Below are 27,432 nucleotides of genomic sequence, written 5' to 3' on the forward strand. Positions count from 1 at the left end.
GGAGCTCATCGTCTATCCAAGGCGATGGAGTATAGCTCTTCTTGGCGTTAACGGTCTTTAGTGGGCAGTACTCATTCAAGGCATCACTGACTGCATCCTGCCAGTGTTCAGTATAACTATCTAGAGACATCTGTGATGAACTGCGTGTGATCTGCTGGTGGAGAGTATACATATGCTTAGCAGCTGTCTCTTGGAATTGCTTGATCTTCAACGCGCGCAGCGGTGGCTTTCGTACTTGTACCTGTCTGTTTGTCTTGAGCGTGCTGGTGGTAGCATGGATAGTGTAGGTCACACGAACAAGTTGGTGATCGGAAATATCACATGGAATAACATTGCAGTCTTTGTAAATCAGTTCATCCCTGCCTGGTCTTGCAGTGGACGTGGTGGAGGAGGAGCTTGAGATCAGTGCTAGGTCTATGGTTGTTGCACTGGGGAATCTAGTTGGTGACGTGACAACGTTTCGGAGATCAAAATCAGAGCAGAATGTTCGTAGGTGAGGGTAGTGTGCGTGACTAGGGTCTTGGACATTGACATTGAAATCGCCTAGAATTATGCACGCGGAGGAGGCCGGTGTACAGTCCAGTATGTCATCAGTTAGGCTAGATAGGCTTTGCCAAAATGCCACAGGTACTGTTGGAGCTCTATATGCACAGAGGATAGTGAGAGGCTGGGGGTGAATGTTCACGTGTACTGCGAGGGCTTCAATGGGAGAGGAGTGATGTAGTGCTCGATTATCAAAGCCTTCTCTTACGTATATACTGACACCACCTCCTCTCTTTGAGTTCCGATCAAGTCTATGCATGGTGTATCCAGGTACTGTAATACATATGTCAGGTACACTGTCGGATAGCCAAGTTTCCGTTAACGTTAATATGTCTAAATCGTGAGCATGCATGAGTGCTTCAATTTCATGTAATTTATTATACAGGCTACATACATTGAGGTGAGCGATACTTAGCTTTCGTACTGACGTTTGACGGGAGCCCCTAGAAAGGTTAATAATCTGTTCCCCCGCAGAAGAACATGCATTATGCTAGTGCCATTTTCTGCAAGAAAAGGCTTGCACATCAATGCGTATAATCAAGAGTACATAACCCCGGGGGGGGGGGGGGTTATGTACTCTTGGTATAATACGGTATTGATATGATCAAGAGTACATAAACCTCTTGATATGATGTGAAGGCCATCATTTCCATATTGATATACATTCCATTGATTGGTGACAGAAAAAACAAAAGAAATTATAGCAATAAAAACTGCTTTATGGCAGTTTTCTAAAAAAAGTTATTGTGTTCTAGTCCATGGACCCCGTCTAAAAAGTAAGAAATTACCGAAATGTGATAGCTGAAAATTAAAATTTCACACAAAACCTCACAATAATCACACACAGAATTAAAAGCTACATGTAGAAGACCTTTTCCCCTCGTGATCCTCTTTCCTATGCATGCATGTTGCCAATTGTTGGTGCAGTACAAGTTCAAGTTGAAAGCAGATTTTCAAGTGTTGTGATTATTGTGAGGTTTTGTGTGAAATTTTAATTTTCAGCTATCACATTTCGGTAATTTCTTACTTTTTAGACGGGGTCCATGGACTAGAACACAATAACTTTTTTTAGAAAACTGCCATAAAGCAGTTTTTATTGCTATAATGCATTATGGTACCAATAGTCCATAAACGTTAAACATGCACTCTTGATGGTACCGGTATGATATGAGGCCTGCATGCATAACGTCAAGAGTACGTAGACCTACCCTGTACATAAAGGTTCATGATTGTACTCTTGATAACGTTACATGCACGATCACATTCACCACTGAGGTCACTGGTCAAGTACCCCGGTTTGGGCCCCCCCGGTCCCTGGTTCGGGCGTATCGCGTACCGTGAGTCATACCGTGACGTATCGGGAACTGCTTCGCAGCTTCCGCATCACCAGATCACACAGCTACACACAGGCAAGTCTTTTTCTGCACACAGAGTCTTTGAAGACGTGTTCACTTCAAAAAATAAGAAGAGAGAGGATAATGAAAAGTTCTGATTTGTCAAGTGTTGCTACAATTCCGTTTCCTAGTGCTTCGTCTGTGGTTGCCATTACCTGTGGGAAGTAGAGTCAAATGGTTTGCCGGTGCTGCAATTGCCCTGTTTCAACTAGCTTCTGTCAGCCAGCCTCTTCTTCGGACCTGAATGATTACAATCGTGCTTGCGTTGAGCAGAGCAAAAGCAAATACGTATCGTCAATGGTCTAGTCGGCATGCGGGGATGGATAGGTGTGGTGTAGTGTGCTCTCTATGTGTAGCATGGTGACGCCGTCCAGGTCACACCAAGACGCCGGTGGCCCTGGCAATGACAGAAGTACCAGTCAGGTTACTCCACCTCCGTCACCATATGTGTCGCGTGCCACTGGCAAGGCTCGTGATGGCAGTGGGACTCCAGTCAAGAAGTTGAAACAACGGATCTCGGAGAGATCGCCATTTGGTCGGGTTAAGCTGAGACGGAAAAGGCGGACAAAGGACTCTGTCAGTGGTTCTGAGTCTATAGCCTCGCTGGATCAATTGCTGAATGAGGAAGCTGAGGCTGGTGCAGCTAAGGGTGCTGGTCAGGAATCAGCACAGCGTGATGCCACCCTGGATCAGGATGCTGCAAACAGTGATGTGGCTAAACCGGATGAGCAGAATGCAACTGCCAGTCAGAGGGCCCCACTTCCACACATCAGTGTAGTCTGCCAGGTGGACGGCCAGAGCGTGTCACCGGAGAAACCCCGATCTGAGACAACGTGGAAGGAGGGGTCGTCGCCGGGAATACACCGATCCGGGACGATGTGGAAGGCGTCGGACGTCACCATCACCCGGCGCCACGCCGTTCGCCGTCGCAACATGGACACCAAGCCGATGGTGAGGATCCGAAGTCAAACAGTCAGCCTCAGGCCTTCGCCCAGCGGCGGTCCTGCCAGTCTACCTCTGGCCTGTATAACGCCGATTAATCGCCTCGCCCAGTTGCGTGCCACCAACCAGGCACAGCAGTTGCCCAGTGGAAAGAACGCCAGCACGTATAGCTCTACGCTGGGCGGTCCGGAGCTGCAACGGCCCGCGTCGTTCATGTCTGCCGGTGCCGCGGCTGGCCCGATGTCGCCACCACCCTCGTACCAGCTGCGCAAACGATGTCGTGCGAGCATGGGCGACATCGGACCGGTACCGTTCAGTACGTCCCAACTGGCGCTCGCTTCCTCGGACAGCCGGCTGTGCGGTGCCAAGCAGTCGTACGGCGTACACGAGTCGGAGTCGGAAACGTTTTCGTCATCAGGCGAGGAGGAGGAAGAGGAAGAGGAGGAGGATGGTGGTGAGCGGCAAGCGGAGGACGCGGATACGGATGTGGATGTGTCGGCGATGTGCAGAAAATACAAGTACATCGTCAACGGTTTGGTGTACAGCTGCGCGGTGGTGGCTCTTGGTATCAGCGGTCTTACGCTGGGCGATGCCATTTCTTCCGACGCTGGCAGCGCGAGCACGGGTATGTCGGCGCGCCAGTCAATGTCGTCCACCGGCCCGTCGTCCGATCCCGAGACATCGCAGGACTCCGGCTCCTGGCAGGGCTCAGGCGCGGGCACGATCTCTTCGCCATTCCACCCCCGCGGCGGTGTGAACTCAAGCCATGCGACAGGTAGTAGCGGCGGGGCAGAGGTCAAGTTTATCAGCAGCAATACCCGTCAGCAGCTGCATTGGGACTTGCCGCCTTCGGTCGTGGATGCGGTGGAAAGCTCCACGAACGACGCGTCGACTGGCACCTCGCCAGTGAAGAAGAGCCAACGCCGCCGCTTCAGCATCAGCCGCAGCCAAACCATGCAGGAGGATAAGTCGGACTGCCATAACACTCTGTCGGCTGCCTCCCACACATCGTTACCGCTGAAGCAGTCGGCGGCTGCGGCGAGAAGCGCCTTGGATGGCCCGCCCGCCGCCGCCACAGGGCCTAACACGCCGCCCGAGTCTCACCGGGACAAGAAGCGACGGCATCTAGTCAACGTGCTCAGCCGCCGGTTGCGCAACAACTCGTCCTCGGTCAACGACCTGCTGCAGGCGGTGAAGGAGGGACGCGTGACGACGAAAAACCGCTCGTCGCTCGCCCGCGCCCCGGACAGCCCCGGCGGGCGCGTGTCCGCCCTCGATCCGCATCTGATCTCGGCCGCCAGGGTACTACTGGAAAAGAAAGACTCGCCGTGCCCCTCACCAGCTGGTTCTGGTAGCGGAGCGGACTTCGAGAAGATCTTGGACAAGATGAATGCCGGCGCCAAGAAGATGAACAAGGTCAGTGTCCGTGTCAGTGTTCTTGCCCATTTGTGTGTGTGTGTGTGGGGGGGGGGGGGGGTTGCGTGTGTGTGTGTGTGTGTGTGTGTGACTGTGTCGCGTTTGCGCACGTTACTTTTTGTGAATTGTTATTGGATTCCTCAGAAGCACTGCACCTATCAAGAGGGTCTACAACAAAGTGAATACTGAATACTGAATGTCATGAAATTTTCGGTCGGGAATATTTTCGGACAAAGCCGAATTTCGACCTTTCGTACGGATTTTTTCCGTACAGTGCTGCATGCTAAATGCACGTGTTCGCGTGCAGTACGCATATATAGTGTACATCACTTCACCTGAACAAATTTCATTCTACTTCACCGATTTTGAAGATCTTGGGCTCGTTGGAAAGCTCTTGATGAGAGAAATGCAATGAGCCCAAACTCGCCAACAGCAGAACAGATTTTAGCACGGAATTTTAGTACGAAATCATACGAAAATAAAATCCGTCCGAAATTTTCTTGCTATATTTTCCTGCTATACAGTATCAGTCCAAGGTTACGAATAATATTTTCAAAACGAAAAGTTTTCGTTTAAGGTTGGGTGGGTTGGATAGAGTTTCGTTTTGAAAATAATTATTGAATGCCGATGGAGAATGCTCAGTTACTTCTGGGTGTCGAAAATTGACATCAATATTTTATTGGAATTCGTTTTACCTGCAGAAAAGGCGGGTGGGTGGGTGGGGACTGAAAAATACAAAAACTTTTAGTTTTGTAAAAAAAATCGGTAACCCCGGACGGCCCCTAAGGGGCCATCCGTAATTATCGATCTTTTTCACGAAACGAAAAAGTTTCATTTATGGGTGGGTGGGTAGCGACCGGTTTCGTTTTGAAAAAACATCGAAAGCGGAAAAATCAACGCTCACTGGATGTAGATCTACATTGAAGTAGATCGACAGACAGTACGCCGCGCGGATGCACTCAGGGGCGTAGGAGGGGTTTTGGAAGTGGTACGGCCGAAGGTCCTTGCGGCCGAAGGCCGGGTTGGGGGGGGGGGTCCGGGGGACCTCCCCCGGGAACATTTTGTAAAAAAGACACAAAATCCTGCGTTCTGGGAACTTCTGGCGCACTTCTACGTGTACGTAACGTCGTTCGTAGTGTGCAGTCGAGTCGAGTACAGTACTCAGTAGGGTCTACGACTACAGATGCATAACAGATCTACGAGTCTAGAAAAAGGTCAAAGTCTGATGCGCATTATATGCATGCCATCGATGGATCCTGATTTTTTATCACGGTTTTGCACGTTTCGGACGGACCACACTTTTCGAAAAGTGGTACGGCCATGGCCGTACCAGTCGTAGCGGGTGCTACGCCCCTGGCACTGATACCACTCTGTACTCAGTGCAGTGAGTTCCTTTCGTCCCCGTCCTCGGATGACTTCTCCGACGAGGACCAAGCAGTCATCATGGTCATTCACTCTGGGACCGACGACAGATAGATAAATATTTCGTTCCAGCCGCCGATGCAAGAGAATTTAAAATTACGGAGCGGGGCGCACGCCAAGTAAACTCTCACGCAAATATGGGGAGCGCCAGCCGCTGAAGACGATGTCGTAATGTACCTGGAAGAATCTGATCGTGCTTATGGTGGGGAAGCCATGGAGAGTGATCCCCGTGTCGACAGTCTTCCAGAGACGGAAATTTAGGCCATCGACTTTCTACGTACTGCAAGTACCTGATTGACGGCAGCGCGGCGTGCGTGCGACCTTACGGAGCTCTCCGACATCGATTCTGGGGCGATGCTGCTCTCATTTGCGAACGAGGCACGCCGCACGACCACTAAAGTCTGTGATAGCTATGGCGTTTGTTTCCGCTCCGAAGTCGTCTTGTTTTGGCAGTATCATGTCAATGTCGGAACTCTGACGATTTGCAAGTGTACAATTCCCGTGTTTAGACGTAGAGGTGCTCATTTTGTGGTAGGTGAAAATAAATGTTTCCATGGTCAAGAAGTAGTACCAGACTTCCAAGAAAACATACTTGTAACTAAATACTTACTTGCACAATCACACAAAATTAAAATGTGGCCTCACTGTGTTGTAACAGCCAATCAAGATCATTTTCTGCACAAAGTCTCAAGTCAATTAATTTTTTCGTTTCAGGGGGGTGGGTGGGTGGGGGTGGGTCATAACTAAACTTTTTCGTTTCGTGAAAAAGATCGATAATTACGGATGGCCCCTAAGGCAGAGGGGTGTCTGAAGCACAACTTGTTTGACGTTTCTTTACTTTCGCGGGAGCCATACATTTACTGTTTTTCTTAGAACTTCAGCAGGGATGTTTAGTTACACGTAATGGATACTCGAATGTGTGTGATTTATGTAAAGTTCATACAGCGTTTGTACTGTTGTGTTAACCCTTTGGCGTCCATGGTTCGATTTCGAACCATGGGCATTTTGTATGCACGTGGGTGCAGTCAAACTTTCGGTTCTCGGCCAAATCTTGACCAAATTTCAGCAATCGAAGGGTCTAGGGGGTAGAAAAAAACTCTCAGCTATCGCCTCGAACAGGTCCGAAGGCTCTCCGATAAAGTTTGAGTGAGCGGCGGGCGATCGAACATTTTGAATTTTCTGCGCTGCGTGCTGCGAGTCAGCAGTGTATGAAAAAGGGCTTTTCCCAGCTTCATGACAGGCGACATGTGCCGGACCGGCGCGGCGCAAAGTCACGGCGAGGTAAGCTTCTACTCGAAAACATTTTGAACAGTTCCGAGTAGGGGTCAAACGGGTGTACCGGGTACCCGCCCGCTAATCTCAGGTACCGTTAGTAAAAGGGTACCCGTTTGTAAAAATAAAAAAAATAAAAAATTAAAAAAGGTATCTCGATGATCCTATCGTATGCCGAGACTCAAAATTGGAGTGCGGATACTCTTTTCCTTTTACCTGTGCATTCCCGCTTTCGACTTTGTCAGGCAGTAGCAGGCTGAAAGACACTCTTTCTCTTCTGTAGTGCACGTAAAAATCCTCGTACTGGAGGTTTTTGATTGTGATGTGAGAAAATGCAAGACTTGGAACTCGTTCGAGGTGGCAGCTGAGTTACTAGAAAGTTACGCTGGTTCTCCGACATCGATATGATTGTATGGCAGCTGAGTTACTAGAAAATTACGATGGTTCTCCGACATCGAAACTGCCACAGTGCTTGAAGATGAACTAGTGTCACCAGGCTGAGTGACCAGTCGAAGTGTCACACACGGTGATGTCCGTAGGTGGTAGCTATGATACTCATGGTTGTAGTTTGTTCCTTCAATCGACGAGCTTGGTATTCATGTACAGTCAAACCTCGTTAGGACGAACTTCAAGGGACTGAACAAATTTGTTTGTCTTATCGGGAGTTCTTCTTATCCAGATCTGACAAAAAATCGATATGCATATCAGATGGATTGTTTTTACGTGAAGGTGCATGCTGTGGTACATGGGAAGCATGTTATTCTTAGCATAAGCCAGAAACAGGTACATGTACATGTAAGTACAATGACAAAGTTTAAAGTGCAATGAATCACGACTGTGTCGAAAGTTAGTTCGTACAACGCACTGATTATTTTGTTCAAAACGCGCTTGAAAACAATTTGCACTGTACGTAAAGTAATGACCTCGACTATTGAAAAAAAGAAGAAAAAAGGCAGCCAGCGCACGCGCACGCTCCTGGACCGAAAGTTCGTACTACATGTACATGACCACACTGACTTTGTTCAAATCACACTTGAAAATAGTTCGTCTTCGCGAAAGTTCGCTGTACAGAAGTTCGTCTTAAACGAACAATTTTGACTAGAATTGATGCCTGGCCAACCATAGGATTGACCTTAGTTTGTACTAATGGAAAGTTCGCCTTATCAGTGTTCGTCCTAACGAGGTTTGACTGTAGTTGAAAAGTAGTTCAAATTATTGCATACAAGATTTCGGATTTGTGAAGATTCGTTTCACGAGTTCAACGAGCTAGCAGCTAGCTGGCCAGCAGCACATCAGCTGTGTCAGGCACCCCAGCTAGCTATGGGTGCGAACATCTTCTGAATGTGAAGAGTACCAGCTCTCTGCAAACGTAGCAAATAGCGCGAGATCACGGAAGTTTTGCTAAACTACTCTGTCCTTGCATGGCTTGAATCACATCGATCTGCAGTTGATTTGCGTACGTGTATCAAAATACATGTAGCACTAGGACCATGTACGATTGTAACTGCCTGTGAAGTTGTGTACATGGGCAAATGTACAGATGACATTCATTTGAAACCTTCATTGCCATAATATTATTATGAGACCCGAATCAATTGCGAATCATAATGTGGTATCAAATACAACCTGAGAATATACAAATTTAAATCATGATTTATGTGAGAAATGCGCAAAAAATTAATATGGCTGCTAAAGGGCACCCGTTAACCCGCCCGTTAAGAAAATTACCCGTTCGTTAGTTAAAGGTACACCCGTTTGACCCCTAGTTCCGAGCTAGATTCAGTGAAATGGCTACAGGAGACCGATTTCGTCTCAGATCTGGAGCTGGACTCGCATTTGGAGCGCGTTGTGGCGGACAATAAGTATTGCTGTTGGCGAGTTTGGGCTCATTGTATTTCTCTCATCAAGAGCTTTCCAACGAGCCCAAGCCAAAATCGGTGAAGTAGAACCAAAGTTATGTTGGAAATTGAGTGCGCATTTTTGTGACTGCCATAAATTCCGAGGAAGCAAAAAAAGCTATGGACTCCAAAGGGTTAAGTGACTTTAGTCACATGGATTCAAAACTTGTAAAAGTACGATTGCGTGTAAAACATTATTGTTTTGGACAGAAGCGAAACCTTGGATAAGGTTTCGGGTGCTGGACACAACAAAAGCACTTTGAAAAAATTGTATTCACCTTTTCGTATCGATTATAGGTGTGCTGGTTGAGACTATTTTGTGCCTCGGATTGCTGTTCAAGATAGACATCACACGCTATTTGATTTTTCAGCACGTCTGTTTTTATCTTGACCCGAGTTACGGCGGAGTATCACTACCCTCCCCTTTCTACGTGAGCCCTCACGTAGAATAAAGAACGACAGGACTGAGGAAACGCTGATCTATGCTTCGAAAAAGAAAAATTCATTTGCGACAAACTGAAATGAACGGGAGGATGAGCTTCGAAGAGTGTCACACTCATTGCATATTTTGATTTCGTGCTTTGGAAAGGTCTCCGGCTACGGACCCTCACAGCTTTCATAGTGCCATCCATTCTGCAGTTCACTCTTGTTCAGGCCCGACGTGAGTGAGCTCCCACACACGGCATGCCGTGAGACAGAAAACGCGAGTCCATGGGTCGCTGAGCACCACGCGGTACACACACGTAAAGTACACACAGATTAAAAAAGGAGTGGGTGGTCCATAAAGGAAGCCCGTAGTCGAATCTGAGGTGTTGGAAACCTCCTGTTTCACGGAGCTCGACGTAGTGAGGGCAGTGCTGATCTCATCTCCCTTGTCGCCTTTACCCCTCCAGCCGAAGTCAGTGAAGTCAGGTAACGATCCTCAGATGGGTCTCCTGGAGGTAGAATTAATGTTCAACCAACCTGGGAATTGAACCCACACGCTCATGTTCGGAAGGCCCATGCTCTAATCACTTTGCCAACCCCCCCCCCCCCCCCCCCGGATTATGTCGAACTAAACCTCGCTGGTATGACCTACATACGTTTTAGGAACCACCGGAGGAACCATCCGTTGTGCTGACGGTGCTCAAGACCGCGATTGTAGGAATGTAATGGCTATCCGCCTATTCTGCATATGACCACTAGAATTTGCCACTTAGCCAGTTTTGGAGTGAAAAAGTAGATGGCATAGGTTGTTCTGAATTTCTGATGTAGTGCAAAGATTGCGGGAAGTTGTGAATCATGGTTTCCGAAACTCGTGAAAAAGATGTAAAGTGATGAATCCCATTTTCCAGATCTCATATACCGACTACTAGTATTGCCGAGTTGCGCGTTCTCGTTTGTGTCCGGACGCCATTCTTGCCGTGCTTCCGTGCACACATGCACAACTTGGTGAAGTCCGACCTAAAGTGCATATTTGGCGCCCTCAACCTACACAACCCTTGACGCGCTGGCAGTGGTACGAATGCGGCTGGACGTACACATGCAGAAGTAGTGATGTAATCGGAACTGGTCCAGGGCGTCAGTTTCGCACTTCGGGTCGAATTTCAGTGAGCGCAACTGTATAACATTATGCACGCATCCGCATATGAGCACTTCTCCTATGCTATGAACACATAATGTTTTAGTGAAAAAGATGTAAAGTGATGAATCCCATTTTCCAGATCTCATATACCGACTACTAGTATTGCCGAGTTGCGCGTTCTCGTTTGTGTCCGGACGCCATTCTTGCCGTGCTTCCGTGCACACATGCACAACTTGGTGAAGTCCGACCTAAAGTGCATATTTGGCGCCCTCAACCTACACAACCCTTGACGCGCTGGCAGTGGTACGAATGCGGCTGGACGTACACATGCAGAAGTAGTGATGTAATCGGAACTGGTCCAGGGCGTCAGTTTCGCACTTCGGGTCGAATTTCAGTGAGCGCAACTGTATAACATTATGCACGCATCCGCATATGAGCACTTCTCCTATGCTATGAACACATAATGTTTTAGCTAGCACCCGGCAGTTTATTACATAATTCACGTGTTGACATTGAGATCAATGTACAGTTACATAAATCTCCAGGATCACTTTTCAGTTTTCCACTTTTCACCCAAGTCTGCCGGGGAATATCCATATGCAGACCATGCCAGTGTGGAAGTGCATGAAGACTGGCATCTGCATCCATAACGGGGCATATGCATGTTATGGTCTTGTGCACATCCATATACTATATGCACGTCCTTTTATGTGAACAAAAATGACTTCTTGAGTGTGCCAAACACAGTGACCGGTCGCATATAAGAGAGAGGTTCTGCAAAACGAAAATGCGTACAAACTTTCGCTCTGCGTAATGAAACGTGAAACCTTGCACGCGCTTTCGCAACTTTAGAAGCAAAACTTGCAGGGAACGGGAAATGAACTTCCGTGAGATGTTTTGTGAGATAGGGTCAACGGGTTCACCGTGTACATGCACCTGGGCACGTGCAAACTACGAAAATGTGCAGAACACAAAGTTCGCACACTTTTCCGTAAGGGCCGTCCCGAAACTTCGTGCGCATTTTCGTTTTGCAGAACGTCTCTAAGCACTTGTGCTTTTGTGAGCAGAAGTGCAGCACTTTTTGATTTCAACTGCATAGTTCGTGTTTCAGAACCATTGGCATTGGTGCCAAGATTCCATGCCGTTTCAGCACCCTCAAGTTCAGATCTAAGCGCCATGTTTCTCAGCACCATTTTATTATACAATTATATAATTTTTTATATTATACTTCTTAGAGAAGTTGATTGTACCAACTAGGAACACACGCTTCTTGCCGAACTTGACACTTGACTGACTCGCGACTGCCATCCAGAGCACACGAGGAGCACGTCGCACCTTCCACTTGGCAAACCTGCAAGAAAGCACCACTCCCTGCTGCTGCTGCTGCTGCTGCTGCAGGGAGTGGTGCTTTCTTGAAGGTGCGATGTGCTCCTCATGTGCTCTGGATGGCAGTCGTGAGTCAGTCAAGTGTCAAGTTCGGCAAGAAGCGTGTGTTCCTAGTTGGAACAATCAACTTCTTGACTATTACCGCCGAAGTCGCACTTCTAAGTTTATACTTCTTCGCGCTGTAAATTACCGCGCCTTACTTTTTTGTGCTTAGTTGCTGGCGCTGTACTTTACCGCGCTGATAGTCATGGCGCTGAAGAAGCTGGCGCTGTGAAATCATGCGCTGAAGTGCTGGCACTGAAATGTATCGCGCTGCAACGGTGGCGCTGAAGTTGCAAGTCACCGGTGCCAAGACCCAGGGGTGCAGTGAAGTTCTTATAAGCTGTGTTGTGAGTTGACACTCTCACACATCACATACTGTTCAAGCAAAAATAATAATATTCCGACATTGGGAATTATATTTTGTCTTTTTTGTCGAATAGTTTAAAAAAATTACAGATTGCAGCGAAGTTAGAAAATCCACCCGCTTCCAAGCAGCAGGACTTGATCCTGGTACCTCTCGTCTCTCAGTCATGCTCCTAGACCAACCCACTACCCTGCCCTGCCCTGCCCTGCCCGCCCGCCTTCGTGCATACTCATGCTGATGTACAACTTTTCTGCTCAGCACAATGCCAAAGTACAGCTTTCGTGTGCCTATACAACTTACTTTGTAGTACATTTTCACCACAAGGCAAGTTGAATGTACTACTTCAAAAAAGTATACAGTATAGTACTAAGTAGTGGTTGCGACTTCGGCGATGACTTTCACAGTCAAGTAAAGTCGGCGGAATAGCGCGAGCTCCGGTGTGGGGAGCAAACCCTTTCTTACAAGTATAGTACTCTTTTCTTATTCATTGTACGGACTGAGATACTGCGACTTCGGCGGTGATTGTAGAAGACGGTGGCTCCTCCAAACGTTGGAGCTTGCACTGTCTGCCCACTGACGGACTCATAACTGCCGCCTGGAGCACGCCAGAAGAATGCCAGACCCTCCACTCAGTAAAACCTGCAAGAAAGTCCCACTCCCTGCGAACAGTGTTTCATTTGTCAGTCAGTCAGTCAGTCAACAGGAAGCATTGGTGGCGACGGTGGTTGGTTGGTTGGTTGCAACGGGTGACCAGCGGTTTCTTGCAGTGAGGACCTCCAGGGTTTCTTGCAGTGAGAACCTGACTGAGGTGATGCAGAGCAGCTTGCTGGCATAACAAGTATTGTATTTATTTATTTATATATTTTTATTAAGGATTCCCCAAAGGCGGTTCGCCTGTCGAGGGGTTTCCTGTAACAGCAATGTACCCCTACATAAGTAATAATTAGTTGCTGGCCATTAGCACCCTTGCAGGAACTCAGCCGTAGCCATAATCTGATGACCCACTCGGGGCCAGACAATAGACCAATCCCGAAAAGATTGTCTGGGTTCGTGAAAGGGGGCACGCGTGCAAGCCAGCACGTGTGAAGTGTATCGTTTTGTATTCAGTTTGTGTGTGTCAGCTCATGGCGGAGGAGAGAGAGACTTTTGCTCGCCGAGCTGAAGCTAAAGGATTTGATGGAGTCCTGCCAGCAGCTAGTCAAAGGACCTTCGGTACCTTAGGCAGACCCTGACGGAGTTTGGAGGCCAGATAGCTCTCGGTGAGGAGAGAAACATTCGCGTGGCGATCGACTCTCCGTAAAAAATGCAAGCTACATAGCGCCGACATACTGCAACAGCTACGATTTCAGCTAACTTCTCGATCTGATGCTTCACAAAGTTCAACTATTTACAAGTCCTGACTGTTGTAGTCTGAAGCTGGAGTCTCATCGCCCACCTACAGGTAGCTTTTGGAGCTGATGGATTTCCCGACTTGGACTCCTTCCGCAAACTCTCGCAACAGTACTACAGAGTATGCTGTGTTTCCGCACGCTCGTGTCGACATGTCACATACTGTACATGTACCGGGTCGCGGAGGAGCTTGACGACCTCCGCTGCCTCCAGGTTTCCGAAATGCTGCCGTCGTCTTCGTTGATGTCGCTGGTGACATTCTCCCCTTGCAGGACGTGCACATAGTTGTCGTCCCGGGGGTAAAGACTATGTTGTCTTTCGAAATATTTCTTCATCACGCTCGCGCGAATGATGTTTCTCATCATGAACTCGTTCCGACGGTGTGACACGGCGATGGTCTTTGGCGGGGCACTGGCTTGGCGAAAACGATATCTTCTTGTGCAATATAACATTGATCGGCTGCAGATGAGTACAGTCACTTCGTGGTTGGTCCTATAGGAGGGCAGCTGCCAGGAAAGAGGCAGGACTCATCGAAGACGAAGCGCTCGCAACAAACAATAGCACTCGAAATATCTCGTAAGATTTAGGGCCTATCGCTTTGAGCCACAGCGCTCACAGCCTTGCCTACTTCATCAAAGTGAGCTCTACATGTTCGTTGACCTCTTCACACTACACAGAAGAGCGAAACAAGGATTATGTCTTAGCATTTCAACTCCAACAGCAGACCATTACCAGTGCGAGAGAGAAAACTACAAAGGGCTTCGCTTTCTGTCGCATCGTCTCTCTTGCATGCAACTAACGAGAAAATCGTGTACTTACCCTCGCATTCACACGCGAACTATCAAACACGTCCTGTGCCGCATGCTGATCAGGTAGTGCCATGTATATGTTGTACAGTGTACTCTCAGTTGACATGCCCCCTTTCGAACCCAGACAATCTTTTCGGGATTGGTCTATTACAGCTCCAGACTCAAACCAATCAAGGCCCAGGCCAGGCCACATGGTGGAAGAAGTGACTAGATGACTTTCACATTTGACCTAAAATACACACATGCCAGTGTTCGCAGGAATATGTACTGACTCTGTAGATCTGCACCGCAGCTGTCTCACAGTTGTGGTCAAAAAGGCTCTAAGCTAATCCCGTGAAGCCATGAAGAAAAAGCCAACCTTTGCTTGTGGTCAGTAGATCAGTACTTACGATCAAGAATATCCATTCTGTCCAGTGCTAGTAGGTCTACTCTTGTAGATCTATGTCTATGATGATCTGATCGGCAGACAGAGTTTGAATACCGGCTGTCCACCATCAGTCTAGGGACTGGCAGGGTGGTAAATCAAGGAGGCTTGTTCTCATCATTCGGAAGGCTGCCTGCTGGACATTCCTGAATGCATGGAGCAATGTTTCGTTCCAAGCCGGCCCCTCGCCACGCGTAGAATCTACGCTCCGCGTACTTCTTTCTGCATGTTGCTTTGCAAGCTGTGGAATGATCATCAATCCCTATGATTAAATTTTGTCCGTGGAACTCTGCAACACTGCCAACAGCCGCCCCAGGTGACCATTGGCATTGTCCTGGCAAGTGGCATTGACATAGCACAGCTGACCCTCAATCCCTCATCTGTCATTGCCCTGATGGTCATGACTCATGACATGAGCATGCCAGCACTCAGCAGCAGTAGCGAGCATGCAGCACACCTTTCCCCCGTCCTGTTCAGCACCCCAGCATCTCGTTATCAGGCTCCTTTCTTGTAGGTGTGTTGTGATCGGCCATATCCAGCGCTTGCTGCACGAGGGAAAATAATTCGTGTCGTCTTCGGCTTCGTTGAGAGCGGCGCTCGGTGCGACGGTATTGTTATTCGCCTTTCGCCCCTCGCTGATACTGCGCTCCGTTGGGTTCCGTTTTGTTGGCACACTATTGCTGAGTCCCTTGTAGAAGAAGGAAGGAAGGTGAAGTACACGACATGTGGACGGTCTACATGACACAGCGCACTCGAGATCTACAGAATGGAAAGATCCAAGCCAAGTGCCTGGATCGGGAACAATCGGCGGTGGTCCATGGTCCAGGCAGCAACGCGTGAACTCTTTTCTCAAGTGTGATGTGCAGGCACAAGTACTTCGCGATTCGCACTGTCAGTCACACTTGAAGTCTTCTCTCATCGGACGGTGCTCATAGTTTTACCCCTCATCTTTTGCTCGTTCCTGCTGTCATACTCATGCTCGGAGTCATGGCGAAAGCACCATCGGATCGGAAATGCCACGAATTCTCTCCAGACCCGTGGTAAACGATCGCTTGGTAGAGTTTACGGATCTGAAGCAAGCTAGCTCTGTCACTCCGCTGTAGCCTAGTGTAGGCAATACGAACGGGAGCCTAGCGGGAGGTTTTAGTTTGCTCTGTTCCGCTGCTTCTGGATGTACTGCTACATGTACGGAGCGGTTTTGGTGGAGTAGAGTAGGGGCTGCCGGCCGGAGTCATCATTCCAGAGATCACACCCTCACGTGAAGCACTTGACTCGAGTCGCTGAGCTATTTCTGGTTTCATTTCAACTCAAGCCTTCAAGCCTTGGCCGGCCTGCTGCCACTGCACGGAGTCTGTCAGTGCAGCCAGCACACGCAGTCCTGGATCCGTTTCACTGCGCTTCATCACAGCTCGGCGGAACTACCACAGATCCCGTGCACGCGTGCATTGCAGAAAAGAGCAGTTTTTACTTTTGTGTGCCTGCTTGAGCCTGTAGTGTAGTCGAGTCAGCGTGCTGTGCTGGCGGCCATGTACATGATTTTAGTTTGCTATTGTGCGCCGGTTGCTTTGGTTCGAAGTCAGTGCCAGAGTGGCGCTCGTGTCTATGTGATTGCCGACTTCCTGACCATTTCCAACTCTCGCTTCTTCGTTTTGACTGTTGCTTCAAGTTTCTGTACTTGTTGCAGTTGTAGTAGGGTTCTTGTATAGTAGTAGAGTATAGTAGTAGAGTGCGTAGAGTAGCAGTGTCTGGTCAAAGGAACTACAGAAGTAGGCAATGTACACTGTTTGTAGTGTAAATGTACTCCGAATCTGCACCATTGTCACTTCTATCGTAGAGTACCACCGGGACTACATAACCCCCATGTACTCCTGGTACCACTGATTGCCCCTACTCACAACAGGAGTGAGAGTTCATGCTCGATATTCCTTTTTTGTCGCACCTGACCCTACTGTTTGTCCTGATCCGTACGACAGGATGTGCGCTCCTCCAAATTTAGCTAGTTTGGGGTTCGTTTGCGAAATGATGGAGAACCACTTCATTGGGCACCACGTGGTGGATGAGCAAAACTCTCCGCTTGACAGTTGCAGTTACTTTGCTGGAAGACGGTTTGCAGCCGGTGGAAAAGACCACGACTCACTGTTTCTCCGTGGATGTGGAGGCGATAGTGGTGATAATGAAGACCTTGATGATCAGCATGGAGCTCCAGGTGGCGAACATCTCCAGCGCGAAAAGAACACCGAAATTCGAGCTGAGGTGAACAAATCCAGCTCGTCCGGAGAGGCAAAGTCGGTGAGTGGTTTGAATTCTGACACTGGCAGTTCAGCAGCAAGAGCTATGGCTAGTCCTGCCGTGGCGAACCATACTGATAGATCTCGGGTCGCTTCTTCGCAGTCTCTGTCAGTTCTTGGGCGCATCTCCGAACTGGACGCGACCGATTCGTCTTCGACCTCGACTTCGACTTCCTCCATTGGAGCTTTGTTGGACGACCAGAAAAGTAGCATTGTCCGCCCGTCCCTGCTCACCCGCCAGGACTCACTGAACCGGATCAAGGCGGTGGATTTCCGACGGCAGTATGACAAGGCAGGTCGTCGCACGTCCGTGCCTCTCTCGCCCCTCACCCCACCCAGACGGCGACTGACCAGCTGCTCTGCTTCGCCTCAGACCTGGTCTGGTAGATCTACTAGTGCCTGTAGCCCAGTCCGATCCACCACGGCCAGTCTATCCGCGAGTAAGCCCTGCTTCCATCCGAATAAGGCGTTGCGAGCACGCACTGAATCCAAACTGGCGACACGCACCAGCACTGATAGCATGCCAGCTCAGTCCTTTCCTGGCACTAGTGTGGGTGCTCACACTCCTGATACTAGTAACGCCACCCGTAGCAGGAACAGCGTTGTAGTTGTGCCGTCTAGCAGCCTGCCTGGCTTCACAAAGCAGCACAGGCGCAACGTGTCCGATCCGATCAGCTTGCTAGGCCGCACATTAAGCCATCGCCTCCTGCACCCGAGTGGCCAGGCCGGTGGCGATCCAAAGTCGGATTCGGAAAAATCAGTAAGCGGCGCGCCGTAGTCGAGCTAAGTCATTGATCATGCACTGGCCTACTTGCTATCCGGAAGTGAATAGCATGTCATCATTTGCTTCATTTGTCAGTCGTCGATAGTCGAAATGGATGTTTTATTTATTTTATATCCAGCGTATGGTAGGAGTAGGAAAAATTGTAGTATTCCGTAGCAATTTAGACGTTGACGTTTAGCTTAATAATATTGTATTCTGAGCACAAAGGAACGTTGACAACAGGTCACGGTGCTCGGCGCCTATGGCAGAACATATTCTTCTCAGCAGATTATCTTAGTGTGGTCAGGTGTGTATTTGTAGTTGGTCCGTGGCATTCCCGTGCGTATGTCGTCGTGATGCTACCCATGGCGTTCCCTGATAGCCATTGTTTCTTCCTCTGCTCGTGCTATGCGCATGTGTGTGTGTGTTTGTCTGTGAATGTGTGTGTGTGTGTGTGCATGTGCATGTACTGCGTCTCTGTCCGTTCGTATGTTGTGATGTGCAGATGACGGGCTTGTTTGCTCGTAACAACTTGAGCAACTCGCTGGTGCTTCAGTACAGCGTCCGGCACTTGGCAGAGGAGCTGGCGCTGATTGACGGCGAGCAGTTACGCAAGATCCGCATGAAGGAACTGCAGGACTGCCGCTGGATCAAGAAGAACAAGGTACGGTGTCCTTGCATAGTACTCAGGGTATGATGGGTTATCCGACATCAAGCAAACAACCATAGAGTAAAACCTGTAACTGTCGACCACCCCTTGGGGCCAGAGAAAGTGGTCTTTAGCGGCAGGTGGTCCTTATTCAGAGGTTTGCACCGCACAACTATTATGAATGTGAGACCGTCCGTGCCTGGCAAAGTGGTCTGTAGTACCAGGCTGGTCGCTAGTCACGGTGGTCTTTAGTTACAGGTTTTACTGTATTATAATTAGTGCTGAAACGGTTACTACGAATAACCGGTTATGTAACCGCTAGGGCCAAACAAACGGATAACCGTTTGATCGACGGTTATGCAGCGATTTTTTCGAACATTTTTCGAAAAATAGGAACCTTCATAACTCCGTCATTTCTTGTTCAAATTCAACAATCGAAGGCTCTACGTGGTAGCGGACACTCCGAGCTCTCCATTGCAACAATCGCCGAAGATCTGCAATGTCTGACTCCAGAGATATCGCGTGTCGAATTCCTATCTCTGCAAATATTTAATTCAAATTTTCGATCGATACTCATGACCACCTTTTGTGAAACAAATCCTTTTTTGCGTGCCTTTGGAGCAACTGAGCACAAGCTAGTGACGTAGCGGCCTGAAGTTCAAACGTCTCAAAATATTTGTTTGTTCTGCGATGGAAGAAAGTGAAATGGCGTTGATGGGACGGATTTGCTTGCGTATCGGGCTTGGAAACGACTTCGCTGTGTTCCTGCGCCTGATATGTGGAGATTGTTTGATGGAAACTAGTATCGTCGCTTTGCTCTCAAGGAGCCCAAGATTGTGAAAATCAAGTGAAGGACACCAAAGTTATGACCTCAGGTGTAAGGTGAAAATTGTGCACTCCGCTTTTTAGCTACCCAGCAGATGTTACCTATTTTCGAGTATTTTGTACAGAATCATGAAAATTCTTCAGTCAAAGCATAAAAATGGCGTCAAAAACAATGAAGTTTCCATGTTGTAGTCTTATAGGTTATAACCGGTTAACCGACCGTTATGCTAACAGCTAACCGTTAAGCACAAATGTGTAACCGTTTCAGCCCTAATTATAATTAAATTAGAGCTATGGATAGGATGAAGGCTGCAGACATCACCACGTAACATGACACTTGTTCTGAATCAGCCAGTCCTGTTTGTCAGGTTATTCCCGGACCAGCTTTTTTTAAATGAGAGCTATGGATAGGACGAAGGCTGCAGACAATCACCACGTAACATGACACTTGTTCTGTAGTATATTCCACTGATGATCGGAACAAGAAAACCGATTCTGGAAGAAAAAAAGTAAAATACACACCTACATTTCGAATAAGTGTCATGTTGCGTGGCGATATCTGCAGCCTTCATTCTAGTCGTAGATTTAGATTTCGAGCGCTATGCCATTGTGAGGCCAAAGCAAACAAAGTGGCTTGTTTCGGTTCTGCCAATCTGCAGACGCGAAACGAGCCACTTTTTTGTTTTTTTGCCTAAGGCACTTTAGTTGGAGAACTGTATTCGACAAGCCACTAGTCACTTGACCATGGATACACAGTACGTCGGTTATAACTAAAGTACAGGTGTGGCCAAAGAAATCCGACCCGCAACTCAAAATAGCGCCTCATTTCCTTTTCAGTTACATCACGCACGGTTCGAGAAAGTTGGCTAAAACCCAGCGAGAGCCGCCGGGACCGCATGAGCTTCAGCGCTGCTTTCAGGGCACGGGTCGGATTTCTTTGGTCACAACTGCACATGCGCATTACCTGTGCGTGCCTGGGAGGTACCGTATCTTCCTGAGTATTGTGCGCATGTTAGATGCGCTATTTTGGGCTCAAAGTCTGGCCCCACAGAATAACGTGGACGAAATCCTAAAATTATGCGGGTGAAAACAGGCCATAATGGGATTGTGCGGCAAGTATGAGGTATAATGCGGTCAGTAGACACCCTCAGCAAACAACGGTATTTTTTACGGTACTCGTACCTTGATCACAACATCATGTACTATTTTCTTGTACAGTTGTGGCATGTGAAATCCAACACTTGCCATAGGGGACAGCACATCAAATGGACACCAATGATGTAATGCACTGCACCTAATTTGTACTATAGAGCCGTATGCATCACAAACAGATCGAAAGGTCACAGCGTAGATACACACAGTTCGCAGGCATGGTACCAAGAGTACATAAACCAGAGTGTGCAACTCGGGATGGTTCCTGTGGGAGCGTAATTCGTGCACTACGTCATTTCTGACGGCATGGTAAGCCACAGGTACGGTGAAAAGTTGCGTAACCAGTCGCGGTGGTGCAGTTCACTGAGTTTGTCCTGATTTCGGTTTTTTGAGACGGATAGCCTGGTGACTTTACTTGTCGGTGGATGTACGCAGCGTACACAGTCACACAAAACACCGAAATCCTGAAACAGGACGTCTAAAATCAAGCAAACTTGGCTGATTTCCGGGCTATGAAACATGAAAATTTGAGCTCTACGCAAGTCGCGGCTTGGCTGATCTCATCAGGGTGACGTAGTGCACGAACTGCGCTGTTTCAGATCTGATATGCACAGTTGCACACTCTGGTTTATGTACTCTTGATGGTACTCATAAGGAGTATTGGTATCCAATCCCCATTCATTTTTGCCAGCACCTTTTGAACCTTGACTGTGAGTACGAGTTTTGTCATCAGACAGATAAAGTTGTATGTAACACCTGTACTGAATGACGTATGCAGGGCTGCAGGGGCTGCAGACTGCATGGTGCAGTCCCTTATGCCAAGTGTCGGATTTCACTTGCCACAACTGTACATTTCCCATGAATAACGTATATAATAACACATGGTACGGAGGACATTATGGCTGATTGATGCCCTAGTGCGTAGCCCGAGGTCGTGCACCGTAGCCCGTGGGCCATGGGCTATGGTGCACGACCGAGGGCTACGCACGAGGGCATACAATCAGCCATAATGCACGACGCACCATGTGTTTATTATAGTTTATACATGCCACGTGCCTAGTTGTAGACAAATAAGGTAAACATAGTCAAGGGAGGAGGAAGGTTCCAATCAGCTGTCACATGAATGAAGGGTCGAACAAGATCGGAAGGAGCTTTCTCCGTGGAATGATAGAACGTTTTGTGTCAGATTTACTTGCAGTTCCAGGAATATGCCTTTGCATTTTGGTGTTAGTGTTGCCTATTGGGTGGTACGGAAGTTAGCTGATTCGCTGCTGCTTTGGAGTTAACGTTGGACGCAAACATCCTTGACCAAGTGGCACTAGTAATTAGACTAGTTTTGAGAGTACATTGTAAGTGTTCTTATTCGGAACAATGATTCTTTTTCACATACATCTGAGATTTTGTTCGCATTGCTTTCAGTTTACTTGAGGTCCATATGTACACTGGACATGTATAATGCAGCTAGGTACATTTGAAGTACATGTACATGTAGATGTAACTGTATATTTTGTAGGAGTTCGAGATACAATCTGATCTATTCCAGATAGGTAACTTTGTGATGCATGTTCACCTGTCGACTTGTTCGTCTCAATTGACTTGAATTTAGTAATGCATGGTAATGCCATGCTGTGTGCTATTGTCACGTTGTTATAAATTACTTCTCCTATGTCGACATTGCTAGTACAATATAATTGTTTTGGACGGTGCACGTACGTAAGTAGTTTCGTTTTGTGTGGTGTGTGTGCGCATGTGGTGTCCTTAGGAATGGTCCCATGTGTTCTATGTGCGCTGGAGTACTGCCAATTATGTAAATGCTAGCAACGACCTGATAACAGGCACGTGACATGTAGGAAACGGGTTGTATGCAAGATCTCTCTAAAACGCGGATGAAAACCAATAACGCAGAAAATTGCGCGTCCGCTGAATCGCTGTATCCTGTAGGGACAGCAAAGTGCAGCTGCCCACTCTGCTCGGTTACAATGAAAGTGCATGCACTGCGAAAAGAGTAGTGCAGTGTATCAAACTGGTGCGAGGCTCGCCATGTGTTGGTTATGCGAGTGAGTCTGTACCTGTGAGTTTGGCATGTACAGCATCCTAAGATACATTTGATACCCACACCACCACACACCACCACACACCACACCACCACACCACCACAGACCACCACACACCACACACCACACCACCACACCACCACACACCACACACCACACCACCACACACCACCACACCGTGTCCTTTCCCCGCTGGTTTTTCGGCAGGGGGGGGGGGGGTAATTACTGATTTAAACAAGGCTATCAGATGCAGCACTACTGTATATACAAGTAGACTGTAATCACATAACCCCTAGATTGGCAATGCACTTTTGTATTCCTCTCGACATGAACGAATCAAGTGCTCAGTCTTTCTGTTTTCCCTGTTTGTGCATGTGTGTTCAGGAGGAGCTAGCGCCGAATATCGTCAGCATGGTGAATGCATTCAATCGCGTAGCCCTGGCCGTTGCCACGGAGATACTGTCGCAGCCCACGCCGCAAGTGCGGGCGCAGGTCATCATGTATTTCATCAAGGTACAGTGAAACCTTGTTGTAAGAAGAACAAACTTTCGCTTTAGAAGAATTAGGGTTTGAGAACTAAGCGTTGCATGTGTGTATCAGCAACAACAATGTGAGAGTAAAGAAAAAGGGCGACCTTTAATTACAAACATTTATTGCGGCAAGGTTGTTACCATTTCTGTCAAGCCATGTGTTTTGTCACCCTTTTTCTTTAGAAGAACTAAAAACACACTGTTATCTCCTTCATCAGTCTTGCCTGCCAATGGTGTCTTGCCTTCATTTTTGCAGTTGGCGGTGGAATGTCGTATTCTGTGCAACTTCAATTCACTCCGAGCTATCCTGGGTGGATTGCAGTGTGCTGCTGTGTATCGATTGTCACAGACCTGGAAGGAAGTCTCGACCAGACGGAAAAAGTAGGTTTTCCTTGGCACCTCTTGTAACTCTCTCAGTCTGTCTGTCTGTCTGTCTCTCTCTCTCTCTCTGTGGATCTCCATCTTTCAATCTCGGTCTCTCTCTCTCTCCCTCAGTCTCTGTCTCTTGGTCTCTCTCGGTCTCTCTCCTCTTGTTGTGTGCGGCATTGCCTCCGAGAGGGCCTTCAAATAGAGGGATGATGTATGTGGTTGTCTGTGTGCTATATTCTCAGAGTGCTGTTGCGACTAACCTCCAACGATGCTCCGGGATTTTTGACGTCGACAGTCTTTGTGTGACTGTGTGGATTGCGGCACTGGGAGTCGTCCACAGCTGTGTGAATATTTCTGTGCTGGCTTGTTCTTGACTCCTTTTGCACTGATGGCTGACACAGAGCGAAGTAGACCGCTGAAACAATGCAGCTGATCGTAATCTTTAGATTGCTATGAAGCCGCTGGTTGATGTGCACTGCGCCTTTTTGATTCCATTGGGTATTGTTATACATGACAAGCGCCAGATTTGACGAAATTAGATTTTGAGCTCAGTGCAATCAAACTGTCTGGAGGCACATTCAGGAAAATGTTCGCATTCAAAATCTGATCAGAACCACTTAAAAAATGGTGGCCGAATATGGATTGAGATACAAACCGCATATGAATTCTTATAGATGATATCCCAAATAACGCGCAACTAGACTTGAGAGGGCATCGCACACAAGTTGCATACAAATTATACTACAATGTGTACATGGTAGGCCCTGAGCTCTGCAGGAATGCAAGTCACAGGTAACCGTACAACTTTGAACTTTGTATTCAACTACTCTGCAATGCCCTCTTAAGACTAGTTGCACGTTATTTGGCATATCATCTATTGATTTTGGTCATTATCTGAAAAGTGATGGAATGGATCTGTCGCGTTTTGCATCGTAACTTCACATATTCATCGGGTCTTTGTTCCGTTCTTTATGCTCGTACTTTCTAGGCAATTCAAGAAGCTCTCGACCATCATGAGCGAGGAAGAGAACTTCGCCACCTACCGTCAGTCGCTGGAGACGGCACTGGAGACTCCTCCGTGCGTGCCGTTCCTCGGCGTCTTCCTCTCCAAGGTAGTGCAGATGGAGGCGTACCAGTCTGAGCGCAGCAAGACCAGCAGCAGTGGTGGCCCGCCCAATCGTCCCGCTCGCACCAAGGTGGAGAGCCGGGACTCGACGCGTGGCGCGTGCGACACCACCGACGCCTCCGGCCAGCGGCAACAACCGGTCGCTAGCGGTCCCGTATCGCTAGCGGACACCCCTGGCAACGGCTCTACGTCGTCCGTTGCCACGCCCGGCGACCACGCAGCCAATGGCGGCGTGGCGGCGACCCACCCGCAGCAGGGCGACTCGCACCAGACACGCAAGGACATCATTAAGTCGCGACGAATGTCCTTTGCGCAGCTCGACTGCATGGCGTTCGACGGCCGGCACGCACCTGTTAACCCGAGCAGTTTGTTTGACGGCGACGAGGATGATATAGTGCCCGGCAACGAACAATCAGACGATGATGAGGACGAGGAGGACGAGGAAGAACAGGACGAAGGAGCGGACAGCTTCAACACAACGCAGCTAGTCGCCACGTCACCGGCAGGCCCTGGCAGTCGCTGTGCGCGGCGCAGCTTCAAGGTGCCTCGCTTGACCCGCGGCAGCCTGGCCAGCCTGGGCAGTGTGCCGTCTTGCGGATCCACCTCGTCGCTCTCCAGTTCGCATTCGGGCAGCGTCACCAGCGACGGAGCACCGGCTCTGACGCCGGAGAGCATTTTCGGCCGCTCGGATAGTCAGCGGCGGCATTTCGGCGGCTCGCACAGCTGCAACGCCATCAGCAACAACGACGCTACCAAGGAGGGAAGGTGTGCTGCGCAGGGGCCGGTGGCGCCGTCGATTCCGTCGCCTTCGCCGCGTGGCGGCCAGCGAACAGCTTGCCCGGCTGTTCGTACACCGTCGGCGGCACGGACCATCCAGAAATCCAGCCAATCATTGCACGATCTACCTCGCCGTGGCGAGCTGTGCGAAGCGGAGGAGGACGATGGTGATGATGACCAGGATGGCACGATGAGACAGCCCGTTCCCCACAGCGTCTCCGACGACTGGCTCATCAGCTCGCCCGAAGGCCAGCTGTCTCGGCGCACCAGTAGCATTAGCATTGTGAACGCCGGCCTGTCCTCCTTCGACATCCAGTGCGTCAACATGGACCTAATGAAGAACACGGTGTGCGGCTTGCCGGCGGGGGGTACCAGCGACCTGCCTGGTGCTCTCGTCTTTGACTCTGCCAGTGATGGCAGCTCCTCTAAGCCGTCGAGTCGAGAAGACACGCCGGTCGTTGCGCGCGGCGGAGATGGCTCCAGCCCCGTCGGCTTTGCCATGCGGTCGGCCGAGAAACTCCCGTTGCTGACTCCGACCACGTCCACTAACACCACCGTGGATGTAACGCATTTCGACGAGACGGCGGCGGATGCTGCGGACGTCACTGCCGATGCGTGCGTTATTCCCGGTGACGGTGACACGATATCCTTGTGTTCCACTTCGACTTTACCGGCCGATTCCGAGAAAGCCCCGTCACAGCAGCAGCAACGGCAACAAGACGAGGAACAGCAACCTGAGCAAACGCCCTTGCCGTCTACTGAAGGCCGAAAGGACAAAGCCGCTGCTGCTGACGACAGCGTCAGCGGGCAGCTAGTTCAGTTACGCTCGACTATTCAGGCAGAGCTGTGGCGCTACCAGCTGGCTAGTATTTATCCGTGTGGTTCGCGGTCCCCGGTCCGAGAGTATCTTCTGAACATGCCATACAAGACCGAGAAGGAAGCGTACACCCTGAGCGAAGAACTGGAGCCGCCCGCGAAGAGGCTGGTTTGAGTTTTGGAACTCTTTCTCTGTGTGTGTGCCTGTGTGTGTGTGTGTGTGTGTGTGTGTGTCTGTGTGTGTGTGTGTCTGTGTGTGTGTGTGTGTGTGTGTGTGTGTGTGTGTGTGTGTGTGTGTGTGTGTGTGTGTTTTATACTTGCACTGTCGATGGCTCCAGTTGTGTTAACTCTAGCGCCTTGCCAATAGGTTCCGTCGCAGTACCATAATTATCATGTTGTTTTGAGGATTTTACTGTGCGCTCAAGGCGTGCAGTCCTGGTGCGATGTCTGTCTATCAGTCTTGCTGTGCAAGCCTGCTGGCACTGTGCAGGCCAGCGATCATCGCTGCTGCTGCCGCTGCTAGTCTTTGCTTTCCCCTCTCTTTGCAGTCGAGTCTGCCTAGCTCTCGCCTCCGCTGCCTTCTTCTGGTCTGCGTGGTACTTGTTCCCCGCGTCCGTTCTGTACGCTAACTCTGCGCTAGCTTATTAGTGCTCAGGCCAACGTGATGGCCACAGATGTTGTGTAGGCTGGCTGGTCATGTTGTGTAGTTTCTTAGTTCCACAGGACTCCTGCAATCACCTAGCCGCCTGCCTTGAACATTTCCGCTCCTTTTTTTCCCACAAACGTTGCTGTGCGACTGGCCCACAACAGATATATTCCAACTTGAAATTCAAATTCGGACGGGTTGTCTTTTATTTCTTTATCGTGTATTGCATTTAGTGTGCATCTGCTCTCTTGTTGCAAGTGTCTTGTAAACATGCCCTTCTGGCTGGCCAGCCGTTTTAGTTGTAGTCCTCGTACTTTGGCTGTACGAGCGTCGGTGTGTGTGTGTGTGTGTGTGTGTGTGTGTGCACGCACGAGAAAACTGCTTCTCTTTCGCTCTCTGTCTGTCTGTATGTCTGTCTGTCTCTCTCTATCTCTCTCTCTCTCTCACACACACACACACGCACTTCATTTTTTGGTGCTTTTATCCAGTATATTGATAAAGCACTTTATCAAGTATATCTGACACTCGGATCTATCTATCTATCTCGAGTAATACTCAAATCTCGAGTAACA

General features: G+C 49.0%; 1 protein-coding gene across 1 annotated transcript; it reads left to right on the forward strand.

Annotated features, from left to right (window-relative positions):
- The first annotated feature begins 2,071 nt into the window (after positions 1–2,071).
- Positions 2,072–27,432, forward strand: LOC135830064 (uncharacterized). The gene is made up of 5 exons (XM_065342450.1): positions 2,072–4,295; positions 18,422–18,580; positions 22,981–23,109; positions 23,383–23,507; positions 24,484–27,432. Exons 1-5 carry the CDS (start codon positions 2,286–2,288, stop codon positions 26,387–26,389), a joined length of 4,329 nt encoding a protein of 1,442 aa, XP_065198522.1. The 5' UTR covers positions 2,072–2,285; the 3' UTR covers positions 26,390–27,432.

The sequence above is a fragment of the Sycon ciliatum genome, chromosome 13 (assembly GCF_964019385.1).
Source record: "Sycon ciliatum chromosome 13, ocSycCili1.1, whole genome shotgun sequence".
Taxonomy (NCBI): Eukaryota; Metazoa; Porifera; class Calcarea; order Leucosolenida; family Sycettidae; genus Sycon; species Sycon ciliatum.